A 27,714-nucleotide genomic window follows, 5' to 3' on the forward strand; every position below is an offset into this window, starting at 1 on the left:
ACTTTCCAGAAAGCAGTGAGATGTGTCAGTCCATACTGTTGACTTAATAAGTTCTGTGGGATTGTTAAAAAAAAGAGAGGGAGAAAGAGAGAGAGAGAGACAGACAGACAAAAGGAATAGGCCGACAGCTATAGCTGCTTCTCCGCAGTGTCACAACAGCGGGTCACCTGGGTTAGTGCCAAATAGGCAGTTATAATATTTAGAAGGGATCCTAATATGTCTAGTATTTCTTCCTTCTGGAATGCTATATCTACGTGTCTGTAATGGGTTCAGGCCACAAAGCCATTGTCAAAGAAAGACATCCTTATTACCTACATTTTTATCATCTCCATTTTTTGACACCTGATGGTCACTATCAATGATGCTGTTCCACATTCTTAGAAACATCAATCCAATTTGGGTATGAAACACCAAATGTTACACCTGCCTGCTGTGTCATTATTGTAGTCATCCAGAAGAAGAAACCACAGAACTTTGCATTCTGAAGTGCCATTTTTATCTTGATCCAAAACACATCTGACCGTTTTATTTTCTACCCTTAGCTTTCTGTTGATGGCTAGCTACCAATAGCACAGATGATTTACAGTATCTTGGTCTGAAATGTTGCTGTGCCAAATTTTTGTGAGTTTGAATTTTTTATATTACAGTTACTGTTTGAGGGTGACATTGGTAAGCCAATTAACACCTGCAATAGACTAAAACCTGCCATCTCAATTTAGGCCTCAAATGATAACATTTTACTTCTTGATATCATTCAGCTGCTTCATGATGGAGTCTCCCTTTGAAGTTTTTTTGTTTGTGAATATATTTTAAGGTTAGCAGCAGAGTGTTCTGTGAGGTTGAACTGTTCTCTCACTGGCTTCTCAATATTGCCCTTTCGGATGTTAGATTTGTCTCTGTTTATTCTTTTGCCTAGAGATTGGTCTGTTTGTCTTATGTAGAATATATAAGATGATAAACAGATAAATGAACCCCTGATGTAGTGACTGAATTTATTGGGTCCTGTAACAGTGTTGCCTCTGTAGAGATGAGACAAAGCTGGCATCTGTGTTCATTGCAGCATCTGTGTTTGTGTCTTTGTTGTATGGCCTGTTGTTGTTGTTGCATAAGTGTTGTGATTTAGGGGACTATCTGTAAGAAAGGATTGAACTATCACCCAAGCAGCATTGTCTATTATGGGCTGTAGATCACTGATGACCCACTGGAGTAGCTGTAGATGGGAGTTACATGTGACAACAAATTGTGTTTGTAATTTTCTCATAAAGTTCTGTTCAGCAGTAGATTATTTCTAAGTACTAGCCTGGCTGTGTTAACCTGCTATTCATCTCATTGTGTGCGTATTGTAGGCTGAGAAATGTTGTTGTGTTTGTTGTTATGTGCCTCCAAGTCGACTATGACTTATGGCGACCCTATGAATCAGCGACCTCCAAGAGCATCTGTCATGAACCACTCTGTTCAGATCTTGTAAGTTCAGGTCTGTGGCTTCCTTTATGGAATCAATCCATCTCTTCTTTGGCCTTCCTCTTTTTCTACTCCCTGCTGTTTTTCCCAGCATTATTGTCTTTTCTAGTGAATCATGCCTTCTCATGATGTGTCCAAAGTATGATAACCTCAGTTTCATCATTTTAGCTTCTAGTGACAGTTCTGGTTTAATTTGTTCTAACACCCAATTATTTGTCTTTTTTGCAGTCCATGGTATCTGCAAAGCTCTCCTCCAACACCACATTTCAAATGAGTTGGTTTTTCTCTTATCCACTATTTTCACTGTCCAACTTTCACATCCATACATAGAGCTCAGGAATACCATGGTCTGAATAATCCCGATGTTAGTGTTCAGTGATACATCTTTGCATTTGAGGACCTTTTTTTAGTTCTCTCATAGCTGCTGTTCCCAGTCCTAGCATTTTAGTATGTGTTTTAAATTGTTTTCATATTGTTTTAAATTTTTAAATTGTGTTTTAAATTGTTTTTAAAATATGTTTTAAACTGTATATTTGTTTTAATGTTTTTGGTTGCTGTAAATAGCCCAGAGAGCTTCGGCTATGGGGTGGTATACAAGTGCAATAAATAAATAAATAAATAGCCTTCTTCTGATTTCTTGACTATTGTCTCCATTTTGGTTAATGACTGTGCCGAAGTATTGATAATCCTTGACAAGTTCAATGTCCTCATTGTCAACTTTAAAGTTACATAAATCTTCTGTTGTCATTACTTTAGTCTTGTTGATGTTCAGCTGTAGTCCTGCTTTTGTGCTTTCCTCTTTAACTTTCATCAGCATTTGTTTCAAATCATTACTGGTTTCTGCTAGTAGTATGGTATCGTCTGCATATCTTAAATTATGGATATTTCTCCCTCCAATTTTCACACCTCCTTCATCTTGGTCCAATCTCGCTTTCTGTATGATATGTTCTGCGTATAGATTAAATAAATAGGGTGATAAAATACACCCCTGTCTCACACCCTTTCCGATGGGGAACCAATCGGTTTCTCCATATTCTGTCCTTACAATACCTTCTTGTCCAGAGTATAGGTTGCGCATCAGGACAATCAGATGCTGTGGCACCCCCATTTCTTTTAAAGCATTCCATACTTTTTCATGATCTATACAATCAAAGGCTTTGCTATAATCTATAAAGTACAGGCTGGTTTTCTTCTGAAATTCCTTGCTCCGTTCCATTATCCAACGTATGTCTGCAATATGATCTCTGGTACCTCTTCCCTTTCTAAATCCAGCTTGGATGTCTGGCATTTCTCGCTTCATATATGGTAAGAGCCTTTGTTGTAGAATCTTGACCATTCCTTTACTTGCATGGGATATTAAGGCAATAGTTCAATAATTACTGCATTCCCTGGGATCCCCTTTCTTTGGAATTGGGATGTATATTGAATGCTTCCAGTCTGTGGGCCATTGTTTAGTTTTCCATATTTGTTGACAGATTCTTGTCAAAATTTGGACAGATTCAGTCTCAGTAGCTTGTAGCAACTCTATTGGTATGCTATTTATTCCTGGTGATTTGTTTCATCCAAGTATTTTAAGAGCAGCTATCACCTCGCATTCTAAAATTTCTGGTTCTTCATCATACGGTTCCTCCATGAATGAATCTGTCATCCTGGCATCTCTTTTATAGAGTTCTTCAGTGTATTGCTTCCATCTTCCTTTTATTTCATCTTGGTCAGTCAGTGTGTTCCCCTGTTGAATTATTCAGCATCCCTACTCTTGGTTTAAATTTCCCTTTCATTTCTCTAATCTTTTGGAACAGGGCTCTTGTTCTACCCTTTTTGTTGTCCTCTTCTATTTCTATACTGTAACTATTGTAATAGTTCTTTGTCCCTACGTACTAGTCGCTGTATTGTTGCATTTAGGGTTCTGACTGTGTTTCTGTCTCCTTTTGCTTTTGCTTTCCTTCTCTCTTTAACCATTTGAAGAGTTTCTTCAGTCCTCCATTGAGGTCTTTCTCTCTTTTTAACTAGAGGTATTGTCTTTTTGCATTCTTCCCTGATAACATCTCTGACTTCAGGAAGCCCAGAGGCTGTTGTGCACAGAGGCGAAAAGAGAGTCCGGAGTTGTACGACGCACACAATAGGAACATAAAATATGAGAAGCATGAACCAGGGAAAGTTAGAAATTGTCAAGCAAGAAATGGAACACATCAACATTACAATACTTGGTGTGAGCGAACTAAAATGGATGGGAATGGGACATTTTCAACCAGGCAACTACGAAATATCTTATGCAGGAAATGAGAAATTAAGAAGAAATGGGGTTGCTTTCATAGTGAGAAGTGATGTAGCAAGAGCAATTAGGAGCTACAACACAAGGTCTGAGCGAGTTATATCAATGAGATTAAACGGGAAACCTATCAACATAACCATCATCCAAGTCTATGCTCCAACAGCAAACACAGAAGAAGAGGAATTGGAGAGATTTTTCGCAAAAGTACAGGAAGAAATTTATCACACACCAAAACAAGATATGCTGATAATCATGGGGGATTGGAATGCAAACGTAGGAAACAGAGAAGAATTAGGAATTGTGGGGAAATGAGGCCTAGGAGACAGAAATGAAGCAGGAGAAAGACTTATTGAATTCTGTGAAACCAATAATTTGTTTCTTGCGAACACATTTTTTGAGCAACCAAAAAGACGACTGTACACGTGGACATCACCAAATGGTCAATATAGGAGTCAAATTTATTATATAATTGGTAGCAGAAGATGGAGAAGTTCCATACATTCTGCAAAAAACAAGACCAGGAGCAGACTGCGGTACAGATCATGAACTGGTCGTATCAAAAATCAGAGTAAAACTAAAGAAAAACAACAAAGCAATCATAATGCCAAAATACAATTTAAATAACATCCCAGAAGCATATAAAGATCAGATAAGGCTGAGAAATGCTTGATGTAAATCAAGTTATGAGTCTCTGTCCAAGTCAGAACAAATGTGCTTATATCATATGGCTTGGCTGTAGAGAATGGATATTTTTATAGAGTTCTCAGTTGAAGCATGTTGGTATGTGTGTAGCAATTAGCAATTTTCCAATATAAAGTGGTGCTTATATGTCCATTATGCAGCTGCACAGTAGTGTCCAGAAAATGGACCTGCTGTGTAGACTGGTCTGGGTGGGATGTATGGTATATGACATGTAAAGAGTTAAAAGATGAACTGCAACCATGTTCCTCCTATGACTTAGTGGGTGGGATTTGTGTGTGTGTGTGTGTTTGTTTCAGCCCTCTAACAGTTCAGGTCTGTGTAAGCTGGCCTCAGAGCTAGTCTTGTGTGTCAACTTTTTAATAAAGCAATTGTTCTGCTGTTCTCTTGGAGTCTATGTGGTGTATGATCAACAGGAAGGTATGCAACTGTGTGAGTAGATGCACAAGAAACCCACTTAAGAATATTGCAGAATGGAAGCTCTTGAAGTCCTGGTAGAATTTCTCAAGTGCCTCCTCTCTGTGATAAAATATGTCATCAATGTAACTCAGGCAGAGGAGAGATTTTGTAGAAAAGAACTTAGAGAAGATTTTTCTAAATCAGCCATTAAAATGTTGGCATGTGGAGCTATCCAGCCAGCCATGGCTGTGCCTTTGATCCAACGACATGTGTTCTCCCCAAAGCTGAAGCAATGTGGATAAATACAAAGTGGCAGAGTTTGGTAACTAGATGTGCTGTATGTCTTCAAGGATAATATTCCTGGTGGCTTGTGTTCATGTTTGTACCAATGTTGGTATAAAGGGCCTCATCATCCATGATAACTAGGATGGTGTTCTCTGGGAAATTGTGAGGTAGGTTAGGCTTAGAGAGAGTGATTGGTTGAAGGTCACTCACTGATCTTCATAACCAAAAGGAATTTGAACCTCCTCAGTTAGGACTTCTCAATCTAAGGGTTGGATCCAGTGCTCTTTTTCTGCCTACACAACAGATTTCAGCTTGTTCAATGGACTACTTCTTCCTCTCCTCCCTCCTGCAGTCCCACATGCATCCTTAAAATGTTTTACAGCGGGTGGGGGACTCTCTGGAATAGATTTGGTGGGCTCATGGAGAGGAGAAGAAGGGGAAGTCACGTTGTGTGAGTGGAAGCCCGCTTGTGTAGTGTTAAACTCAATCCAATGAGTCTCACTGACTCTGCATATCAGAATTTGGACATGGGATCTGTCCATATGACTGTACTTCATGCTTCTTCCTGACAGCCCCTTATTTTCTTCCCAAGTCTATTAGAAATCCAGCTACAGTTAGTTTTCACTTTCGAAACAATAATGCAAACACCTAGGTGCCAGATGTGTGCCATTGTCACTGCCAATTCATCCTCAGAACAAGCCTGAAGCAATCAAGAAACCTAATTAATTTTCTTCTCAATGTACAGCTTGTAATATTCCAATTATAATGAGAATATGGGAATTATCCTGTGGTGTGCCACAAGATTTAATTATATCACCCTTACTATTTAACATCTAGATGGAGCTCCTGGTAGTTTTGGAATATTATCAATATGTCAATGACACCAAACTTTTTTTTCTCTTAGGATCTGAGGAGTGGAAGTGGGCAGCACTCTTGGTCCTAAGTCAGCACCTGATGGCTCTATTAAAGTAGATAAAAAGGAATCAATTGAAGATGAACCCAAGACAAATGTGATAGTAGTTCAGCGTATTTGAAATCCAGATGAAGGGAGCCAACTTGTTTTTATATATTTCTCCCCTTGCCTGTTAAAAGATAAGGGGGATTCAGATAACCAGTTTATGTGATCAGCTCACAATCAGAAAACTTCTCTCCCTGCTTGAACATGGTGAAAAATTTCCTTGTCTATGTGACATTCCACATGTTACTTCTGTTATACCTAAAAATGTGACAAAATTCATGTTTGCAATACGTATGTATCATGAAGAGACACTTGTGAGGGAACCATGATTGGCTGCAGCTCTGTACTGAGGGTTCACGTGCTAGCAAACTCAGGTCTGAATGGATGTGTAAAATTATAGTTGGCACGTGATGGAAATTTTAAACAAGCAAGATACTATATGATAGTTGCAATCATCATGTATGCGTATTGTGCAATCCTGTGAGCATGACACCAACATAACTTTTTGTGTAAGGAAACTGTTGTATGAAGGCATCCTAATGTAAGATTTTGAGAATAATTAGTCATTTCAGCTTTTTTGCTTTAAAAAAAGGCAATTTGTAACTGTTGCTGGTAGCAGTTTTGCTCATTTATATTCATCCATTAAAACCACAGGCTTTGCTTACTTAGGACTCCCATGGATTTCAGTTTATTTGAGCATTCTGTTATTTCAACAGAAACTGTGTCAGTTTAACAGTTGGGAGCTTTTTAGTAGTTTTGAGTAGTCACATGAAGATTGGTGATGGTGACAAGTGCCAGCGGCAGTTAATCCAGTTTTGGAGAAGAGTGTGTGTCCTTTGGTTAAAGAACAGCATCATCTGGAAGGTGGCCCAGATGTTTGGAATGTATTCAAAACACACATGGTTTCCCCCTGAGACAAAAAAGCACTTTATTTTTCTGTTCTGTCATCTGAAAAGATGACAAAGACATTGCTTGAACAAAATAGCTTCTGTGCTACTGTGCTAGAGTCATAAAACAGGAAGTCAAGATTCCTTAGAATGGTAAAAAGAAACCACCCACGTGGCTTCTATCACAGAAACAGCCTCAGTTCCCATCAGTGATTCTTAATTAGGTTTTTTACCCCCCACTGGAAGCGAAGGTCGGGAAGCCACACTTCTGTCAGGGCAAAGATGTGAAGCCCTTGATCTCTGTTCTTCTCCAACCTTTCTCATTACTTGGTGTGACTGATTGATCACCTAACCCAGGTCTTTGCTACCTTCTTTGTTTAAGAAGGTGAGCCCTACCCAGCACATCTCCAAGTGAGAGATAACTACTATGGCTCAGCTGTGCTTTAACATAGATTGTCTTTCTTTTCACCCATTCAGACATCCATCTGCACATTGTATTTATATATTTATATTTGAATTTCTAGACCACTTTCCCACTCAAATCTTTCAAAGCAGAAATCAGATCCAAAGAACAGCAATCAGCCATCACAAAATATAAAAAACAAATACAGGAAGCAGTGAAATATCTCAAATAAACCAAAAATAAAAGCCAACAATGCAAAGTCAAGACAGTAAACACACTCAAGATAAATAGTCCAGTGAATTAAAACAGGCATTATGCCTTGACAAAAAAAGTTTGTAATGGGGGGGCATATGAATCTGTAGGGCAGGAGGAGACAATGAGGTGCCCTCCAGATGTTGTTAAACTACAACTCTTGTCCTCAATTACCATTGGACATGCTGGCCTGGGCTGATGAGAGAGTTGTAGTCTCTCTGGAGGGGCATCTCATTGGCTATCTCTGTTTGGGCATCATGACTGAAAGGCCCTGTCCTAATTCACTGTCAACTGATGCTCAAATGGCCAAAGAGCAAGGCCTCAGACAATTACTCCAATAGGGGGACAGCTTCATATGGGAGAAGGTGGTTCTTAAGATATCCTTGGTCCAAACTGTACAGAATTTTCCAGGTAATAACCAGCACTTTAAATTTTGTCTGGAAACGATTGGCCACACAAACAGGCTGCAGCAAATTGAAGTTCAAACTTAAAATTTGTTAAAGGATGATACTATGACACATAACTAAAATAAAGATAAGCATGTAGATAATTATAATTCTCTATATACATGTGTGTGTATATATGCATGTATGTTTATTCTCCAAAACATTTATGTATATACATACATACCTTTTTAAAAACAGAATAAATACAGACATTGAACACATAAGATTCTTCTGCAGTCACACTGCTTAGCTGCTTTGCCATGTATAAAAGGTCAAGAGTCCTTCATGGAAAATCCAGTTCTGTAACCAGTACAGATTCTTTAATAAGAATAGTTTATGTAGATTACATATCTTTTCAGAAATGAAATGTTTCCTAATTTATTCCAGATTCAAGTCTTGGGTTTTTAGCAGCATTTTATAATTTCTTGGGAGTTTCTGGATTTATAGTGCAGGAAATGCACAAAAATTAGCAAGGTGGTTAAATGTCAGTGAAGAGAAAATCATTTTAAAAATTAGCATTATGGTGGTACAACACTAAGCCATTTAAGTTGTATTTTGATACTGTAATTTGTTTTTAAAGTATAGCTGGAAAAATGTTAAAGGCCATTTTTTAAAAAGAAACGTTATAAAATGGTGCCACCACAAAAATTATAGTGAATGTGTGCTGAGCTGTGATAGGTTCACCTGCCCAATATGACACTGCCGACATCAAATCTGCTTTTTAAAAAGGATGGAAGAGAACCACTCAGGACATCTGCACTTGTGGAGATTGTGCAACTCTTCCTTTCTTCTGAAACGAGTTGGACGTTCTGCGGTCTGAGAAAAGATGGAGGAGACACAGGGAGAATAAAAGATAACAATGATGGGATGATGGAATCGTATGGATGCCTCATGAAAAGTGAATGAATGATGAGAGTTCCATACTAAAAACATAGTGCAGAAGCACGCTAAAATGCTTGTAATTCTTGCCTAGTGAAACATCAGGTTTGACATAGGAAAACAGGAAGTGCTTTATTCCAAGTCAGACCATTGGCCCATCTAGATCAGTATTGTCTACACTGACTGGCAGTGGTTCTCCAGAACTTCAGGCACGAATCTGCCCCTACCTGGAGATTGAATCTGGGATCTTTTGCCTGCAAAGCAGTTGCTCCCACAGAGCCATGGCCCTTTCTTTCACACACAAAGTTATCTTATATTTAACATTTTACTCATCTTAAAACAGTGCTTAAAATTAGTGTGGCCATTTGCGTGGAGCAGAGTCCCTTGTCTGGAGAGCAATCGGGGGATGGTCCTGTATTTGTAGGGGGCCCTCTGTTTGAAAGGCTGCCTGCTTCAAGTCCGGGTGAAAGATAAAGAACTATAAGAAAGGATTTCAGGTGCCTTGAAATAGCCCATCAACAGTTAGCACCTGGACTGAGCAAACAATGGTAATCTGATCACACTCAGAGCTTGGAAAAGTTACTTTTTTGAACTACAACTCCCATCAGCCCAATCCAGTGGCCATGCTGGCTGGGGCTGATGGGAGTTGTGGTTCAAAAAATTAACTTTTCCAAGCTCTGAATGTATTGTACATCTTTTAAATTTTAGTAATTATTTCTAAATTTGCATCTATGCGTTATCAGATGCAGATTTTATTGATTAATTGATTGATTGATTGCATTTATATCCCACTTTTTCTCCAAGGAGCTCAAGGTGGTGTATATGGTTCTCCTCCTCCTTGTTTAATCTCCACAATAAACCCTGTCAGGTAGGATAGGCTGAGAGGCAATGAGTGACCCAATGTCACCCAGTGAGCTGAGTGGGGATTCAAACTCTGGTCTCCCAAATCATACCACATTGGCTCGGTTTGTATAAATTGTTTTTATAAAAATTATATTTTTTCTTCTTTTTTCATAGTTGGATTTCTTTTTTGTCGATATGTAAGTATCCACTCTTAACTAAACTCTCTGGCAAAAATCAGCTCTCCATTTCTGAATCAGCTGAGCAAAATGAGTTGAAAAGAGTGTTAATCTCATTCAGTGACAAGGCACAGCTGGTGGATGACACAAAGAAATGGAGCAGGGAAAAGAACAAGGCAAACAGCATGGACTGCATGTTTCGCATATCCTAGCTATATGAACAATATATAGCTCACCACCTGCTTTACCCTTTTTAACTAATTTGTGGTACAATTGTGTTTGCGACTCCTGTTCAGTTTGGCATCTGATTCTTTTTCTCATGATTCTAGTTTATGCTCATGATTCTAAGCATATATTACAGTGGCTAAACTCACTTGCAGTAGCTTCATACTCAACTTTTTGTTTGAAACCAAATCAAATCTTCTTTGTTTGCAAGAAACATATGGTTATAACCTTGAATAATTATCTCTGTTTTGAAGAGCTCTGAGCTCCTCTTCCCAGCGGGCACTTTGGAAATTGATGCCAAAATGCCATGGACTTTTCAAGTCGACATGAAGTCTCACAAGCAGACCTATTTCTGTTATGTTTCCTGCTGAGTTTTAAACCCTAAGAAACTCAAATAGTGTGTATAACTTAGCATCCTCCTGTTGCGTATGCTGTTCATCCCAAACTATACATAGCTTGAAGTCCTCTTGCCTGTTTTATACACACCTGTGGGACTAATAACTTGCTGCTCATTAAGCCCACCAACATGCCCCCTGGAACTCATACAGAAAGTATACTGATGCCAAAACATAGCAGTTATGCTATTGCAGCAATATGTTTTAAGAATTTTGATGTACATAATTACATAATGTTTCATAACGTTTGTAATATATGGTGGTCGTTTCAGTCTCAGTAACTTTTCCTGGCATGATCTCATAATGTTTCTGCCAAGGATAAAATTTGAACTTTCTTATACCCTGATTTATAAGCTTCTGTCCACTCTCAGAAGCCATGTTATTAGAAGACTCTTATATACATCCCATTCTGATTAATGTACATAGATAGTATCTTAGTTGTAGTCCTGCATTTTCTTTCTTTTAAAACTGATGGGCTAATTTGAAGCTGGTTTTGTAACCTTCTTGAAAGGGACTCTTGTTTCCTCAACAAGACCCAGATAGCTCATTAAAATCCAGAAACATTTAATGCACTATATATTTGTTTAACATCTTGTGACCTAAATCCCAGTATCACTTTAGCTACATTTGTGTTGTGTGCTTCTTGATGTGTGCTTTTCCATATGACTTTGCTGCTTATCTTTGTATCTGTCAAGAGCAGAAGGAGGCTGAACTTGCAGGCCATAATCAGTGAACACAGGGATCAAGGGCATGGATCTGCACGCATGCAGTTGAATATGTCATGGGGGGTTGTCAGGATCCTTGACAAGTTACTCAAGCAGCCAAAATGTCACATACTATAGAGCTAGAAGTGATTGGCTGTAACTGGGGCAGCCCCTATCTACTCCAGGTGGTGCCAACTTTGATTGTATTATCAGGGTGCATTAGATTTAATGCACTTGCCTGGTTTCGTGTTGCAGAGCTCTGTGTAGCTTTTGGAGGCTATGTATCAGGATACGTTGTGTCTGATGATATCTGAGAAGTCAATGACGTTTGTTTCAATATTGATACCCAGCTAAAGTTGTTAATGCACTACCCTCCCTGAAGCAACTGCAGTTAGTAGACATCAGGTCATCTCACATCCATTAACCTCCAATTAATTTCAGTTAAAGCACACATGCCTTCACAGCTTCATACTCTGAATCTTCAAGTGAGAGAGATGTTTCTGTGAATCCCAGGTATAAGAATGGCAGAAGACAGGAAGGGTGAAGAACAGAAGAAAGGGATTATAGCAGGCCTTACTCTGGTGGGGCTTGATTATACTTTTATCCAAGTTAAGGGCTAAAACCTTCAGGAAGGGGGGCAACATAAAAGCTGAGCCATAGTGGGTGTTAAGTTTGAGGGCCCACAGCAAAGGGTCCTTTGGAGGACCCCCTCTTACTTCACTAGGCCCTGGCAGCAGTGGTGGGAAGCAGCCACCCTCTGGATCAGCTTCAACTACAGGTGACACTACCTTAATTTTCCACAGTGCCCTGTTGTAATGTCACTTAGAGAAGCCTATAGAAACCTAGTTATCAACACTACCCTAGCAGAAAAGCTTGAGGGGACACAGTAAACCAGGCTAATCTCCAATTTTAGAGTTGGGGTAAAAAGGAAACTCCACTAATACATACAGTCAGCTCAGTTTTAAAAGGGGGAGGCTTAGCCTTCCTTAAACACCCCTCCCCCAACAAGCTTCCCCCCACATGTTTAAAAAGATTGAGACAGTGTGGTGTAGTGGTTAGAGTATGACCTGGGAGACCAGGGTTCGAATCCCCACACAACCATAACTGGGTGATCTAGAGCCAGGCACTGCCTCTCAGCCTCAGAGGAAGGCAACGGTAAACCACCTCTTAATACTGCTTACCATGAAAATCCTACTCATAGGGTTGCCATAAGTCAGGATCAACTTGAAGGCAGGCCATTTCCATTCTTAAAAAGGTTAGGTTGTAGGTGGGCAATAAAAGACTCACCTCAAAATTTCAGCATCCTGCTTAGATTTAAAGCAGCTAAAAGCTAGGCTATCTTATCCAGGCTAGAGTGCAAGGCACCACCTAAAATTACAGGGGAATTTGCATTGATAAAAGTGTGTTGTTGTCAACAAGTGAAATAAAAATAAAGCCAAAGCTAGTTAGGTATTCTTAATATCATTAGTAAAAGTTTAGACAGGCCTCTGTCTCAGGAAGGAAGGCTGAGTTAACTCCCAAGGAGTTAATCCTCAATTGACAGTTGAACCATCAGCCTCACTTAATCTACTGCCTTGGTGCACTTTGTTGCACTGCTCAATCCCCGGGGGCTAAACTGACTAAGAGCAGGGATGTAAGCCACACCCCCTGAACTCATTGGCTGGCAGCCACAGCTGGGAGGAACCAGCCACAAGCCACACACCCTGAACTCATTGGCTGGCAGCCACAGCTGGGAGGAACCAGCCACATATTTAAATTTAGAACGCCTTAGTGAAGGAGTTTTCTCTATGAGCTTGGGGGAGCCCCCAGCTGACAAGCATCAAGGTCCTAGCTGACGAAGGGCCATGGCAAGTAAAACAGCAGAGTGAGTTTGGCAGCAGGCCAGGCCAGGGCACCTCACTCTGCCTGTCTGTCCCTTGATCCGAACAAAAACTTAGCTTTCAATAAATTAACTCAATAAACTACAGAAACAATTATGCAGGTAGGAAGCCAGCAGGGGTGTGGGGGCTTTCCAGTGTATTGCACTGTCTGTAACATGTACAACTATTTACCTGTTGGACAGAAGTCATGGGTGTGCCCTTGGTGCAATGAGCTCCTGGTTCTCTAGGAACAAGTTTGTTTCCTTGAAACCAAGGTGGCTGAACTGGAGAAGCTGCGAGAGGCAGAGAGCTTTGCGGATGAGGCCTTCAGGAATATTACAGCTGTGGCCCACTCCAAGGGTGATGACTCTCTAGCTATCATGGAGAATGAGGGCCTTGGGGAAGATGAGTGCCTATCTGAGGAAGAGGGAAATGATCCCTTAGAAGGGACTCATGCCTTGGGGGACAAGCAGCTATTCTCTTGTGCCGAAGATACTTCTTTGGGGTGTAGAGGGATCCTCATAGTGGGTAATTTGATCATTAGGAACATTAGCCTTTATAGATGTTAATTTCAAAATCACCTCCTGCCTATATGCCAGGTTTTCCTTACCTAGCTAAGGAATATGGATATGGACTGCCTTCAAGTCGATTCTGACTTATGATGACCCTGCGAAGAGGGTTTTCATGGTAAGCGGTATTCAGACGGGGTTTACCATTGCCTTCCTCTGAGGCTGAGAGGCAATGACTGGCCCAAGGTCACCCAGTGAGCTTCATAGCTGTGTGGGGATTCGAACACTGGTCTCCCAGGTCCTAGTCCAACACCTTAACCACTACACCACACTGGCTCTCGTAGTATGGTTCATGGGCACAGTAAAAAAGAAGCTATTTGAGGCAAGAATGCTTCCTTAAAAAAATGGAAGTTTATCCGCGTTAGGAAAATACGAAGGAACACAAAGTGGCAAAACAAATGCAAGAAGACAATAAGGGATGCTAAAAACGAATTTGAGGAGTACATTGAAGAGAATATAAAAAAACAACAAAAATTTAAAATACATTCCAAGCAGGAGACTGTCTAGGAAGGCGATTGTATCCTTGGATGATAAGGAAATCATAGAGTTACTGTGGAATTGGAAGGGGCCTAAAAGGCCATCATGTCCAACCTCCTGATCAATGCTTCCTCTCAAAAATGATATTGTAGAGCTGGAAAAGATTCAGAAAAGGGAAATCAAAATGATCAGGAAAATGGAGTGACTCCCCTATGAGGAAAGGTTGCCGCATTTGGGGCTTTTTAATTTAGAGAAAAGGCGAGTAAGAGATAACATGATACTGTATAAATTATGCATTGCATGGAAAAAGTGGATAGTGAAAAGTTTTTATCTCTCTCATAACACTAGAACTCAGGGATATTAAGTTAAAGCTGGAAGATCCAGGACAGACAAAAGAAAGCATTTGTTAAACTGTGTAAATTCACTCCCACAAGAGGCCATGATGATTATCAACTTGGATGGCTTTAAAAGGGGTTTAGGCAAATTCATGCAGGATAAGGCTATCAGTGGCTACTAGCCATGATGGCTATGCTCTGCCTCCATAGTCAGATGCGGTGTGCTTCTGAAAACCAGTGGCTGGAAGCTGCATGAGGGAAGAGTACTCTTGAACTCAGGTCCTGCTTGTGGCTTCCCATGGGCATTTGTTTGGTCACTGTGAGAACAGATTGCTGGACTAGATGGGCCACTGGCCTGATCCAACATGCTGTTCTTATGTTCTTATGACATTGTGGGAAATTGAAATGACAGTACCTGGCACTGATTGGAGTATCAGCTGCCAGAATTTTTGTTAAGTGGGCAGGCAGAACAAGTGTTAGCAGTGGGCCTTATCAGAGTGTTGGGACCTTAGCAGATGTTTTGAGTATACTGTGTGTTGATTCCAAACATAAGCTGAGCTTCTCAGCTCTGGGTCAGTACCAAATGTTTCAGATCCTTGTGTGTGCTATAATGGGCTCGATCCCATATTGGTTTAAAAAGTAGTTATTATTGCTTGTATTGCCATGTAGTTTGCTTATTTTTTAGTATGTGTATTGCAAAAGAGCAAAAAAGGTTTTTGAAAAATAGTTTCTCTGCCCCCCTTCCTGTGTAAAGCAATGAGTCTCTAGGAGAGTTTTGGAGCAGGGTGCAGGGAGATAAGACGTCTGGAAAGAAAGTCAAATGTTCAGAGAGAATTGTCAACATTTTTTCCCAATTTTCAATGTACTTTAATTCATCTCCCTATTCCTTATATTTTAGGGCACAAGTAGTTCTCTGTGGGGGCAACTACAATTCCATTGTACTAGTCAGTATCCTATGCCAATATCAAAGCATGTGCTTTTCTCTCTCCAATGTCTACTGATTATGTACAGTACAAAGAACTGAAATTATGGCCAGCCATATGCCTTTGGTAAATTAATATCTGGCAAAAATCACATTTTATTGAAACAGCAAAATCTACACATTAAATTCATTTCCAACTTTAGTTTTTACAAATCCTTTCTAACATTTTAAGCAGTTGCCAACACGGTTTAAGGCATTCCATTTTTTGGTGAGTCTAAAAGAGACATAGTAACCAGAACCATCAGAGAGGCGCATCTGGTTAACTAGTTTAGCCAACTAATTGTTGACGAAAGGTTTAGCTAATCACACTTGCTGTGTCTGGCAGATGGCATGGAGAGGCAGCACAGAGAGAAAGCAGCTGATAAAGCCATGGGAAAATACCCCCTCTCTGATAAGAAAGTGTATAAAAAGTCAAGTCACTGTAGGTGTAGTACCCATTTCTGGCTGGAGGTGGGTTGAAGAATGCAGGAGTGATATGCCATCTATGTTATCTGATGGGTGAGATGTATTTACATGTACTTTGTAACTTTGGCTCTGTAACAAGACTTTCAGTTTAATTCAGTCCTTTCATTGGTTGTAACCTAAGTAGGTTGTACCTTCCAGGTCTTATAATTTGATGTTAAATGAGTATATAGAGCAATGTTTTTCCTGCTGATTTGTATGTTTTTGTGTTTCTGCTATGATGGCTAAAGCTATTTAGAACGTGTTTAATAGTTGTAGTGTGCAAGATATTAATACATAGCATATATTATAAGACTATTCTGCTCTCTGAAATCTGATTCCCAAATAGAAAATTTCTGGTACATTCCAAAGAATCATTGGGTAGAATCTCTATTACTCCGCCTACTTTTGATTACTGCTGTTGGAAACCTGTGAGCTTAGGTAAACTAGTGTTCAACATATGACTCTGAGTAAATGCAGATAAAGGGAGAAAGGAAGAACCCTTCACCCTGTACGTTCATAGGAAGAGGGACGGCCTTGCTGGTATCAATCACATGAATAAGCTTATTCTCCTATGTTATATTGTTTTAATGGAGGTCACATGGAGGCAGGGTATGAGATTTTTTTGAAGCTGTGTCCCTTCTCAATAATCCCTGAGTGAAGGATAGGGAATAGGCTCAAGTTACAGGAAGCCAGATTTCGGCTGTACATTAGGAAAAACTTCCTAACTGTCAGAGCCGTATGACAATGGAACCAATTACCTAGGGAGGCGGTGGGCTCTCCAACACTGGAGGCCTTCAAGAGGCAGCTGGACAGCCACCTGTCGGGTACGCATTAAGTTGGATTCCTGCACTGAGCAGGGGGTTGGACTCAGTGGCCTTATAGGTCCTTTCCAACTCTACTATGATGTATGATGGTGCTGAACAGTGGGTTCCTGAGGCTGTTTCTGAACAAAAAGCCAGCCTGTGACTAGTTGAGTTCAAGTTCCTCCAGTTCTTCCTCATCATCTTCTAGGCCCTTCTTGGGCATGTGTTGAGAGAACTTCATTTCAGCCACTTTACATGAAGAGGTATCATGATATATTAATCAATTAATCACAGCATGCTGACTACGGTAGTTAAACAGTGAAAATAAAGATGGTTTAGCATATCATAAAAATGTAGTGTAATTAATATGATCTCTCAACTATGATCCTCCCTTTTCCCTTCCTTCCCAGGACTCACTGCACGTTTCCCCTTCAGTACACAAGCATTAACACTGTGGAATCTGTTTGATTTGGTTGTTGGTTCAGAGCCCTGCTTCTTCTCTCCTCTTACAAAATTTAGAGTTTCCTGGGACAACTACAGGAAGTGGCCATCTCTGTCATGCCTTATTCAGACGTTTCCAGAAGCATCTGGCTGACCCCTGTTGGAAATACAATCCTGGACTGGATAGATTTTGGTCTAATTCGCCAATTTGATATTCTTATATTTTTCTTCAGTGTTTTTAAAGTGATAACTAAAAGGCATAGGATTTTCCTAGGATGGTGAAGAGATACTTTGCTTTTATTAAGAAATGCTGTAGCAGCCTTCCCCAACCTGATGCCTGTCACACACCCCTGCTATTCCTCCGTTCAGTTGCCCCCTTTCATCACAGGAGTCCATTTCATTTTATATACATTGTGTTCTCCCTGTCTCCCCTCACCCAGTTCTTCTCCTGACTCTCCTTGTACAGTGTCCTCTCCTGTCTGTTGTTTCACCCTTCCCACCTTTTGGCTCACCACTAAGGGTGACAATCCTAGATGTTTCTATCCTATTATTCTTCCTCTCTCTCCTCTTCGTTGCCCTAGCTGAGACAGCCCAAATACCTTTTGCACCTTCTTCTTTTTCCTCCATCTCCTCCTCCTTCCCTCATAAATCTCTCATTGGTCTCTCAACTGTTCTTTCCTCCCCTGTATTTTCTGTATTTCTCTTCCATTGTTCCAGTCCCCCTCCTCTCTCTCCTCCTTGCCAGGACCCAGAGAGAATGCTTTCAGAAGCTGACCTTATCTTCCAGTACTTCTGACTCCCACTCCTCAGCTGTGTGTCAGCTCAGCTTCTGAGTCAAGTGGGGAGTGCCAACGTCTATTAGAATCTCTTCACACCACATTTTAGGGTTTTGATGTAATGCTACACTGTGGTTTATTGAAACCAGGAGCTTAAGGTTCTGATCTCCTCCTCATAGGCATGCTGGAGGAAGGGAGAGAGAGAATCATGTGAGTCCAAGGCTCACCTAGGGTCATTGTCATTATACCAAACTATGTTTAAGCATCACAAGTGAATACAGCCTTTATCTCACTAAATTGTGTCTTGATTTCTACTGGCACGTCTTGTATGAGGCCCATTGTTTGTTCCTGCTGTCTGTTCATGGAGTTGTTTGTGCAGGATCCTGTGTGATGGGGTTGGTTGTGTGGGGTGCACAAGGTTTCATGTCTGCAAGTTCCTGTCCTAGAGCAGGGGTAGACTAAAGCTAAACTACAGACTTCTCGGATGGAATATGGTCACTCTGGTTGGCTCCTAAAAAGAGAACTAGAAAAATGGGCTAGGAGATAGAAACCAGCATTCTGGATAGATTTGCACCCGCTTCCAATGGTAAGGGCAGTTTGGGTTGTCTAGTATTGCCAGTAATACTTGATTCTTTTGGTGATGGAAAATGAATATGTTTTTAAGGTAATGAATTGATAACATTAAGTTTGCACTATATTATGATATTCAAGATTAAAGGGCTCTTAATGGGCAGCATTTTAAGATTGGTTTAATCAGTGGACACAATGATCAAAGTAGCTTAAGCATACTTAAGCATGTGGACCCTGTGGTCGTCCAGATGTTGTTGGACTCCAGTTCCTATCAGCCCCAGGCAACTTGGCCAGTGGGAGGGCTGATGGGACCTGTAGTTTAATAACATTTGGAGTGCAATAAGTTCCCTATCCCTGATCTCAAGAAATCCTTTAATTTTGGTGAGGTCGAAATGATCTTATGGGTAATTTTACTGCAGTTTAAAAATACAAATTATGTAGATCTTCATGAGACCTTTCCCGAAGGTATCTCTCAATGGTTTTCAGAAATATACTACTAATTAATATCTTGTAGAAGCATGGGGATTTTTCCATCCTAATTCTTTTTTACTCATTAATAAAATGAATTAATAAGAAATACAGAATTTGACAATTTTTAAAATCCAAGTTTAATGGTTTACTTTTTTCTTGTGTTTGATTATCAGGATCCGACCTTCTCTTCTGCAATTCATGACAAACTTCAGGTGCCCAACACTACCCGGAAGGCATGGAATGAGAGAGACAACCGGTGTGATGTGTGTGCTACTCATTTGAACCAGCTGAAGCAGGAAGCTATTCAGATGGTACTGACACTTGAACAGGCTGCCAACACTGAACATTGTGATGCTTCTCCTGGCTCCCCTCCTCCCCTTCCCAATATTCCCACCTTAGTGGGCTCAAGACATATGGGCAGCCTGCAGCCCAGGGACTGGGCATACATGTCTGCTCCATATGCTACATCCAATTATGCTGGCTTTCTGCCTAACAAACTCAACGCGAAACAGAACAACATAGGGATCGTTAATGGGATAGAGAAGAAAAATGGTTCCTTGGGACATCAGGCAAAGGTCAGTGTACAGATGGCCACCAGTCCCAGCAATGGTAACATCCTGAATTCTGTGGCTATCCAGGCTCATCAATACCTAGACGGCACCTGGTCCTTGTCAAGAACAAATGGCGTTACTCTGTATCCCTATCAAGTAAGTAGTGTTAGAAAGGATCCCCCCCCATTGAATATATCTAGAATACTTTGTGGATTTGAATAATATATATTAATTGCATGATAATACACTATCATATTATTGAACAAACCATAGTTTACCTCATTTGTAAAAACAGGCAGTCACACACACCTCAATGACACATAGTATACAGCCATATTTCTACAACCTTTATCTCTGGTAACCATCATATGGTTCAGAAAATTAACACTGCAAATAATGCCAAAGGACCAAGTGCCTCAACATAACTATTTGTCCTGAAAAAGCCAGAACAGGGTATTGCTTTATGGCTGGAAGGTTAATAAACATGGATTGTGGAGGCTCAGTCATTTTTAACAGTATATAAGTAGTAATTTCAGTGACACTCTTTAGTATTAGAAATCCTGGTTGTAGCAGTCATAATAATAAACAGAAATTCGGGTTGTAATAATATATTGATGATTGTTCATGGATCATGTAAATAGCAAACGAAGTATGGGTTTCCTAGATTGATTCTCTGCCATTTGTATGGTTTATAACGGAGGTATAATCCAGCATGAAAAATATGTGGAGTATTTTATGGTGAGAAAGTAAGAGATTCATGATCTGCTGATGCCTTATTGGCAGTCAAAAATGATGAGTCACACTGTTCAAAATATCTGCAGAATCCATTAATTAGTGCACGGTTTTGTTTGTGATACTTCTAGAATATAGAGAGATGGATAGATAGATACTGATGTAACAATGTCTATTAATATAGGATCTACTATGCTGTGAAATAGATAATTAACACGAGGCAGAAATTTAACAACCTGATCCTAAAGATATGTTATAATAACTGCCTGGTAAATATGGTTAAGATTGCAGGCTTACACTTTTTAATGCATAAAATAATACTTTTCTATGCATGTTAGTCTGCCTTTATCCCCTGTCATAGCTCCTGACAGGCAAAAAACCAACAAGTAAAGCTTTTCTCATCCCTGGCATGGAAAGCTATAGCTGTGGAATTTCAGCATTTCACAAAGCTGTTAAAAGTGTAGTAGGAGCTGAGCTCCTCCAAAAGGTAGTGACCCTGTGTACACGTGAGTGAACACTGTTTGTAATAAGGTTTTGTGTGCTTCACTTTTTCTCGATTTTGATTGTAGCAATGAGTCTGGGTAACTTTCAAGTTTCTATGTGTACCACTGGAGAACCTTAACTATTCCCTCCCTAGCCACATTCCCCACAGAGATCCCTCCCTTGCATGGCAATTATTGTTAGAAAAAAGCTTCCACTGGTACCAATGGGAGCTTTTTTCCTAATGATAATTGCTATGGGGGAGACTTTTGAGGGATTATGGCTGGGGAGGAAAATATTAAACCTCTGCATGTGCTGGCAGTCCTAATGAAACCCCTCCACACATACACACTCAGTATTAGCTAAGAGCCCCCCCCCCGGTGTGGATGAGGCTGCATGCTATGCATTTAACATGTCATGTTGCTAGGCTGAATCTGAGGTTTTTGTTCCATTGCATTTGTAAAGAAGGTTCATTGTCTCTGAACCGCAAAGCACAGCTCATTCTGATATTGTTTAGAAGAGGTGTTTGGAGGCTGCTGAATGCTATACAGAATCATGCTAGAGGCTGCCTTTGAGAAATGCTGAGCTAATGGGACCAGGGAGAAAACAATCTCATTGGATAAATGATATTGCAGTTCCAGCAGTGGGGTTCATTGCTCTCTGCATCATCATTTGTAAGACTGATGCCCAGGAACAAGAGTTGTAGGACTGGCTAGACTCAATGGCTCCTGATGTGGGCATCTCCCTTTTGTAAATTAGCTTTCATTTAGATAGTCTAGACAGCCTGCCAGAAATGGTTGAGTGCTCTGAAGGCTGATCTTATTTTTCCTTCTGATTCTCTGCCTCTAAGATAAGAGGAAACCTTGGCATTACAATGTGATGCTGAACTTAGAGGCACACTTGCATATTGAGAAGGATACTACTTGTCATCAAGTTGCCCAAGGGTGCAGTTCAAGGCCATGAAAAATATTTCCCATATCTGTCTATTAAGTGAGGCTGCCAAATGTTGAACTAGATGTGCCTTTAACAGCAGTTTCATCTGCATTAATCAGCTGTGATAAAACCCTTGTCCAGACTGTCAAGATAGTGTAGGCAGTATGCATGAAGAGGAAGGGATTGCAGCACTTTTTCCACTTTGGCCTCTATGCAATCAGTGGAGGGACTACATTGGAGACAGTCAACTAGGTGCCCTCCAGAATTTGCTGGACTTAAACTCCATTCATCTTTGACCATTGGCCATGCTACCTGGGGTTGATGAGAGTTGTAGTTGAAAAACATCTGGAGGGCAGAGATTGCCTCTGGTCTACATGTATACAACTATACTCATGATTGGCATCCTGCTTTATGCAGGGTTCTCAGTGACTTAGGAGAGGTATGTGGGTACAGCTGTACATGTGTAAGGTTCTGTTCAGACCATCCATTGAATGTGTGGAGGCTTGGGAGGGGAGATAGCAGGAAAGACCTGACCCAACTTTGATCAGTATTCACCTTACCCAAGTTTGAAGGACTGAATAGATTAATGTTTAACTCCATGCCATGAAAAAGCTTTACTTGCTGGTTGCTGAAAATGAAGTTGCTTTGAAAGGCGCAAGAGCAGGCATCACGGTTTTTCTGTTGGTGAACTGGCAATTCTACTCTTAGATCTGGATTTCTGAAGGATATGACAAGTGCAGCAGAATTGATTCAAATATGTTGAGTATAGCAGGAATGAAATGCCCTGTGCAATTTGGTCCCATGTCTGGGGCTGAGTTTAACTCTGGGAAAGGAATATTTCTCTTTTTTAATAACTAGTATAGGTTACAGAATCACAAGTTTCCTATTAGAATTGACAATTGATTATAAGAAATGAGATTATAAATCTAATCTGAAGTATAGTAGGTAAAGGTTTAGGTGGCATGGGAGAGTTGCAGCTTCTTGTCTCACCTGTGACTTGAGTGTCACTATTTTTTACCTTTAGTTATCTATCTATACATTGAGAATAATTATAATTAAAGATGATGAAGACAAAGATGGTGAAAGAATTTGCAGGTTCAGGATGAAGTACATATAAATGATAAATTTTACTTGTATATATTTGTTACTAAATTTCTTGATAATCAGTTGTGCTAGAAAACAAAGATCCTTTATATTGTCTGATGCAATATTCCCTTCATGAAATACGCATAGTGGTGCTCTTTCTAACATATTTAAACTGTGACTCCCAGTTTTCAATGCACTGTTTTCAGGAAAACAGAGGCTTATTGAAGTCAGTGGGAAAAAAATATGTTTACAGTCCTAGATCCCTGGAGTGCAGGGATGTGCTGGCAAACCCACATACCCAGTTTCCTCTCCCCTCCCCTATTTCTGTGCAAACAGGTAGGTGGAACATCAGCAAAGGAAGAGGACTGTTGCGCTCGTGTTCTTCTTTAAACTCTGTAGCTTGAATCATAAGTTGCTCCTTCATTTACATAAATGGAGGGGGACAATTTCTGCCAACTCCTCCTACAATTTTTATTCCCCACACCCTGCACCACACCATTCTCAAAGGTCCACCAGCCTTGAGTTTTTTTAAGGAAGCACAGAGGATTGTAGAAGAAAGGAGGGAAGCAGGAAAGCTTTGTTTCATGAGTGTGAATTGTGTTCTGTCCACAGAGGGAAACTGAGGGTCCAACCTGATGCTTTTTAAAGACGTCAGGGCACACTTGTAGTTATTTAACTGCTGAGTAGCTAAATAATGGTGGAGATGTATGTGTAAACCAATTTCATAGTTGGTTACATTTTCCACAGATTAACAGAAAGGAATATATACATATGGCATAGCCCTTAGTCTAACTCTAGAGGCTATACACTCACTTATTGTTTGAAAAAAAAATTGCTTGACCGACTACTAGAAGTTTTTTAAAAAAACCATGAAGTAACCAATAAATAGTTTTGGTGGGGTCATAGGTCATCAGGTGACCTTCTTACCATGAAGTCATCAGTTGAGCTTGGGTATTACAGTAATTGGCTTTCAAACTAATAGTCTTCTTGTTTCCTTTTTACTTTATACCATGAGGGAAAGTTGGATTCCATACTAATTGTAACTTTTAAAAAAACAATAATTCTAGTGTCATTTGATCTCACATGGCATTTTTATGCATGGCTTAATGACCCTAGAATTGTTCATTTTTCCTTCATGATACCAGACCAAACAAGGGAAGTGAGAGGGAAAGAGTATCCCAGGAACAGAAAAGAGCTAAGGAGCCTTATCCTATGAGTATGAGAGCCCCATGACCAAGCTGTGATGGGAAGAAGCAATTGTGAGCTCTTTAAAAAGAGTGAGTTAATCCTGTAATAGAACTGCATGACATGAGATCACAATTAGTAAGGATTTGGATTCTTGACTTTCTCCAGTCTAGTTTGTTCTATAATATGAGACTATCTCCTTCCTGTGAGACTATCAAGAATAATTTGGGCCTGGGCAACTGGTGCCAAGGGCAAGCAACTCTACACAAAATTTAACAAAGCTGTGTAGGTTTTCTGATGGAAAATAGCTATCAAACCTTTCTGTAAAGAGCAATTCCTTATAGGAATTTGCCACAACAAGTTTCAAGCAGCCAAAGTACTATTGTTTTGGATATATGCCATTTAATTCTTAATTATGTTTCTTGTTTAGATGATCTTTGGAAAACCATTTTAAGTTTTTCCTCTTAATTCAAGGCTCCTAGAATGAAAAGGGAGAGAATTGGTTCCTCAATAATTAAGGGATCTCCCCTGTGTTTTCATCTGGGACAAGGATATTATTTAGACATACAGAATAAACACCCAGAAAAAGTGTTCCCAGAATGACCCAAGGGTGGAAAATTACCCTGAGATGCCCTAACCATGTAAACAAACTTGCAGACCTGCTAGTTTCCATTTTAAACACGAGACATAACACTTTAGCACTGATTTCCTGGCATTGCATTTGTTGTGATCAGTTTCAGCTTCATTTCAGCTGCAGGTATCTGATGGAATGGACCCTTGTCCTCAGAAGTTTATACCATATAATTTTGTTAGTCTTCAAACAGAATGAAGCAATTAACAAAACCAATCTTAATTATTTTTCTATGTATCACACTTTCAGGAATATTAAAATTCATTGCGGTTTTCTTTCTTTTTGGTTTAACTAAGGGTTATGTTATAGTTGCAATTCAAGAGAAAGACTCAGGAGAAGAAATCTGTGTACATAGAACCTCTGTTAAATGGAAACTTTACAAAATAATAAAAATAATTTCCTTGGTGGGTTGTACCCTGAATATCTGTCTACCTAATTTTAAGATAAAACTGATAAACATATTTACTTATTAAAACTTTTATATCCTGTCTTTTAGCAATAAGGCTTCCAAGATGGTTCACAACAGTAACTAAAGTACAGAGAGCAGAATTCAACTAAATCCTAGTGCTAGTGGAATGACTTCAACTAGTACAAGGGGATTCCCTCTCCTCCCTATGCACTAGCCCCATGCCATCCCCAAATTTGCTATGGAGGATAAAGGAGAGGGAGAACATTCCATTGATGGAACATTTGACTTACTGCTATGTTGAATACAACCCAGAATCACTATAGAGAGCTAATATATGGCATAATGAATGATCCACAAAGTCTCTAGTTCATATCTGCCTTTGCTATAAACTCACTGGGTAGCTTTGAGCAAGCCACTCACTATGCATCAGTATTATATCTCTAAGCTATCAGTGTTAAGATAGATAGATAATATTGGCTTACCTTTCACTGTAACGCTTATAGCAACAAGGTATTGCTTTGCTTTCTTCTTTGCTACTGTGAATGCATGGAATTACAACTTTATTTATTTATTACTCCTGTATCCCACCTTTCCTCAAAAGAGCCCAAGGTGGAGTATATGGTTTTCTCCCCTCTCCATTATCCTCAGTCTGTGAGGTATGTTAAGCTGAGAATTGGTGAGTGGCCAAGGTCACCCAGAGAGCATCATGGTCAAATGGGGATATGAACTCTGGTCTGTCAGGTCCCATTCCAGCACTCTAACCACTACATCACATTGGCTTTCACCAGCATTAGCCATGCGGCAATGTTTGCTGATATAACAGCACCAGGATAGGTGACATTGAATCACATTTCATAATTGTATCAATCAACAGTTATTTTATCCTAGCACAACAAGCACATCATTTAATAAATATTTTTCATTTTGGAATGTACCATGACAATGTGTGTGTGTGTGTATTTTTCACATAAAATTGAAACCGAAGTGATGTTCTACTAAAAAAAAATTAAAACAAGTAATATTTTACCCTCATATTACAAAAAAATAGATTATACAAAGCAAAGCATTAGAATGAAAGCTGAAACACATTTGTTTTCATACTTTTAGGAGGTAGGTTTGAAGCCTCTTCAGTAGCAGCCTCAATAAGAAGCTGTTACTTTATTATTATCATCATCATCATCATCATCTCAGAGGAAGGCCATGGTAAACCCCCTCTGAAAACCGTTTACCATGAAAACCCTATTCATAGGGTCGCCATAAGTTAGGATTGACTTGAAGGCAGTCCATTTCCGTTGTTGTTGTTGTTGTTGTTTATTTTTATTTTATTTTATTTATTAAACTTATATACCGCCCCATAGTCGAAGCTCTCTGGGCGGTGCACAAGACTAACATCAAAATACAATAAACACATATTAACAATTTAAACACATTAAAAGATTTAAAATTTAAAATTTTAAAAGATGAAACAATTCCAACACATACAGTGAATGGCAAATCTAGTGCTATCCAGGAATTGATTCTGGATGAGTGCGCTGACCTGGCGTGTATCACAGAGACCTGGTTAGATGAGGCTGGGGGGGTTAATCTCTCCCAGCTTTGTCTTCCTGGTTTCTCTGTACACCAGCAGGCTAGACTTGGGGGACGGGGAGGTGGAGTCGCAGTGATTTTTCGAGAGACCATCTACCTGACCAGGTACCCTCTCCCACAGTCCACAGGGTTCGAATGTGTTTTTTTGAAGTTGGGTACTCGGGACAAAATAGGGATTCTGTTGGTGTACTGCCCACCCCGCTGCCCAACTGTCTCCCTTCCTGAGCTAACCGGGGTAATCTTGGCATTGGTACTGGAGTCTACTAGGCTTGTGGTACTGGGCGACTTCAATATCCATGCCGACGTTGCCCTTTCTGGAGTGGCTCAGGACCATGGCCTCCATGACAACCATGGGTTTGTCCCAAGTAATATCTGGTCCCACTCACGCTGCTGGTCATACCTTGGACCTTGTCTTCTGTGTTGGACGAGATGTTTGTGATCTTGGTGTGGAGGAACTTTCATTAGTTCCGTTGTCATGGACAGATCACTACCTGATTAGTTTTCGACTCACTGCAACTCAGAACCTCTGCAGGGGTGGGGGACCAATTAGAATGGTCCGCCCCAGGACACTGATGGATCCTGATGGTTTCCTGATGGCTCTTGGGGATTTTCCGGTCACCATGGCAGGTGATTCTGTCAAAGCCTTGGTTGATTTTTGGAATGAAGAAATGACCAGGGCGGTGGACACAATAGCTCCTAAGCGCCCCCTTCCACGGATCGGAGCCAAATCTACTCCCTGGTTTACTGGGGAGTTGGTGATGATGAAACGCGAAAGACGGAGGCTAGAGCGACGTTGGCGAAAAACTCTGAACGAATCTGATCGAACACGGGCTAGAGCATACCTTAAGACCTACTCCATAGCAGTGAGGACCCAGAAGAAATCTTTCTTCTCTGCCTCTATTGCATTTGCTGGGTCCCGCCCGGCGGAACTTTTTCGAGTTGTCAATGGTCTCTTAAACTCTGACCCTCATGAATATGCTGACCACTCCACAGCCTGTTGCCACGAGTTTGCACGTTATTTTGCAGACAAAGTCGCTCAAATTCGTTCTGACTTAGACGCCAAGATTAATACAGTCTCTGTGAATGTAACTTTGGCTCCTGCTTGCCTA

At 40.2% G+C, this 27,714-nt stretch overlaps 1 protein-coding gene across 5 annotated transcripts in view; it reads left to right on the forward strand.

The window, feature by feature from the left end:
- KIF26B (kinesin family member 26B) overlaps window positions 1–27,714 on the forward strand; it is a 406,835-nt gene that overhangs the window by 80,961 nt on the left and 298,160 nt on the right. For 3 of the 5 annotated variants that reach the window (XM_061624637.1, XM_061624633.1, XM_061624632.1), the window contains one exon: window positions 19,185–19,718. In XM_061624637.1, the coding sequence (XP_061480621.1) occupies window positions 19,320–19,718 (399 nt within the window). In that variant the 5' untranslated portion in view covers window positions 19,185–19,319. Of the gene's footprint in view, window positions 1–15,916; window positions 16,005–19,184; window positions 19,719–27,714 lie in introns of those variants that run through there. The other 2 variants (XM_061624636.1, XM_061624634.1) reach the window with 2 other exon arrangements.

The sequence above is a fragment of the Rhineura floridana genome, chromosome 4 (genome assembly GCF_030035675.1).
Source record: "Rhineura floridana isolate rRhiFlo1 chromosome 4, rRhiFlo1.hap2, whole genome shotgun sequence".
Classification (NCBI taxonomy): Eukaryota; Metazoa; Chordata; class Lepidosauria; order Squamata; family Rhineuridae; genus Rhineura; species Rhineura floridana.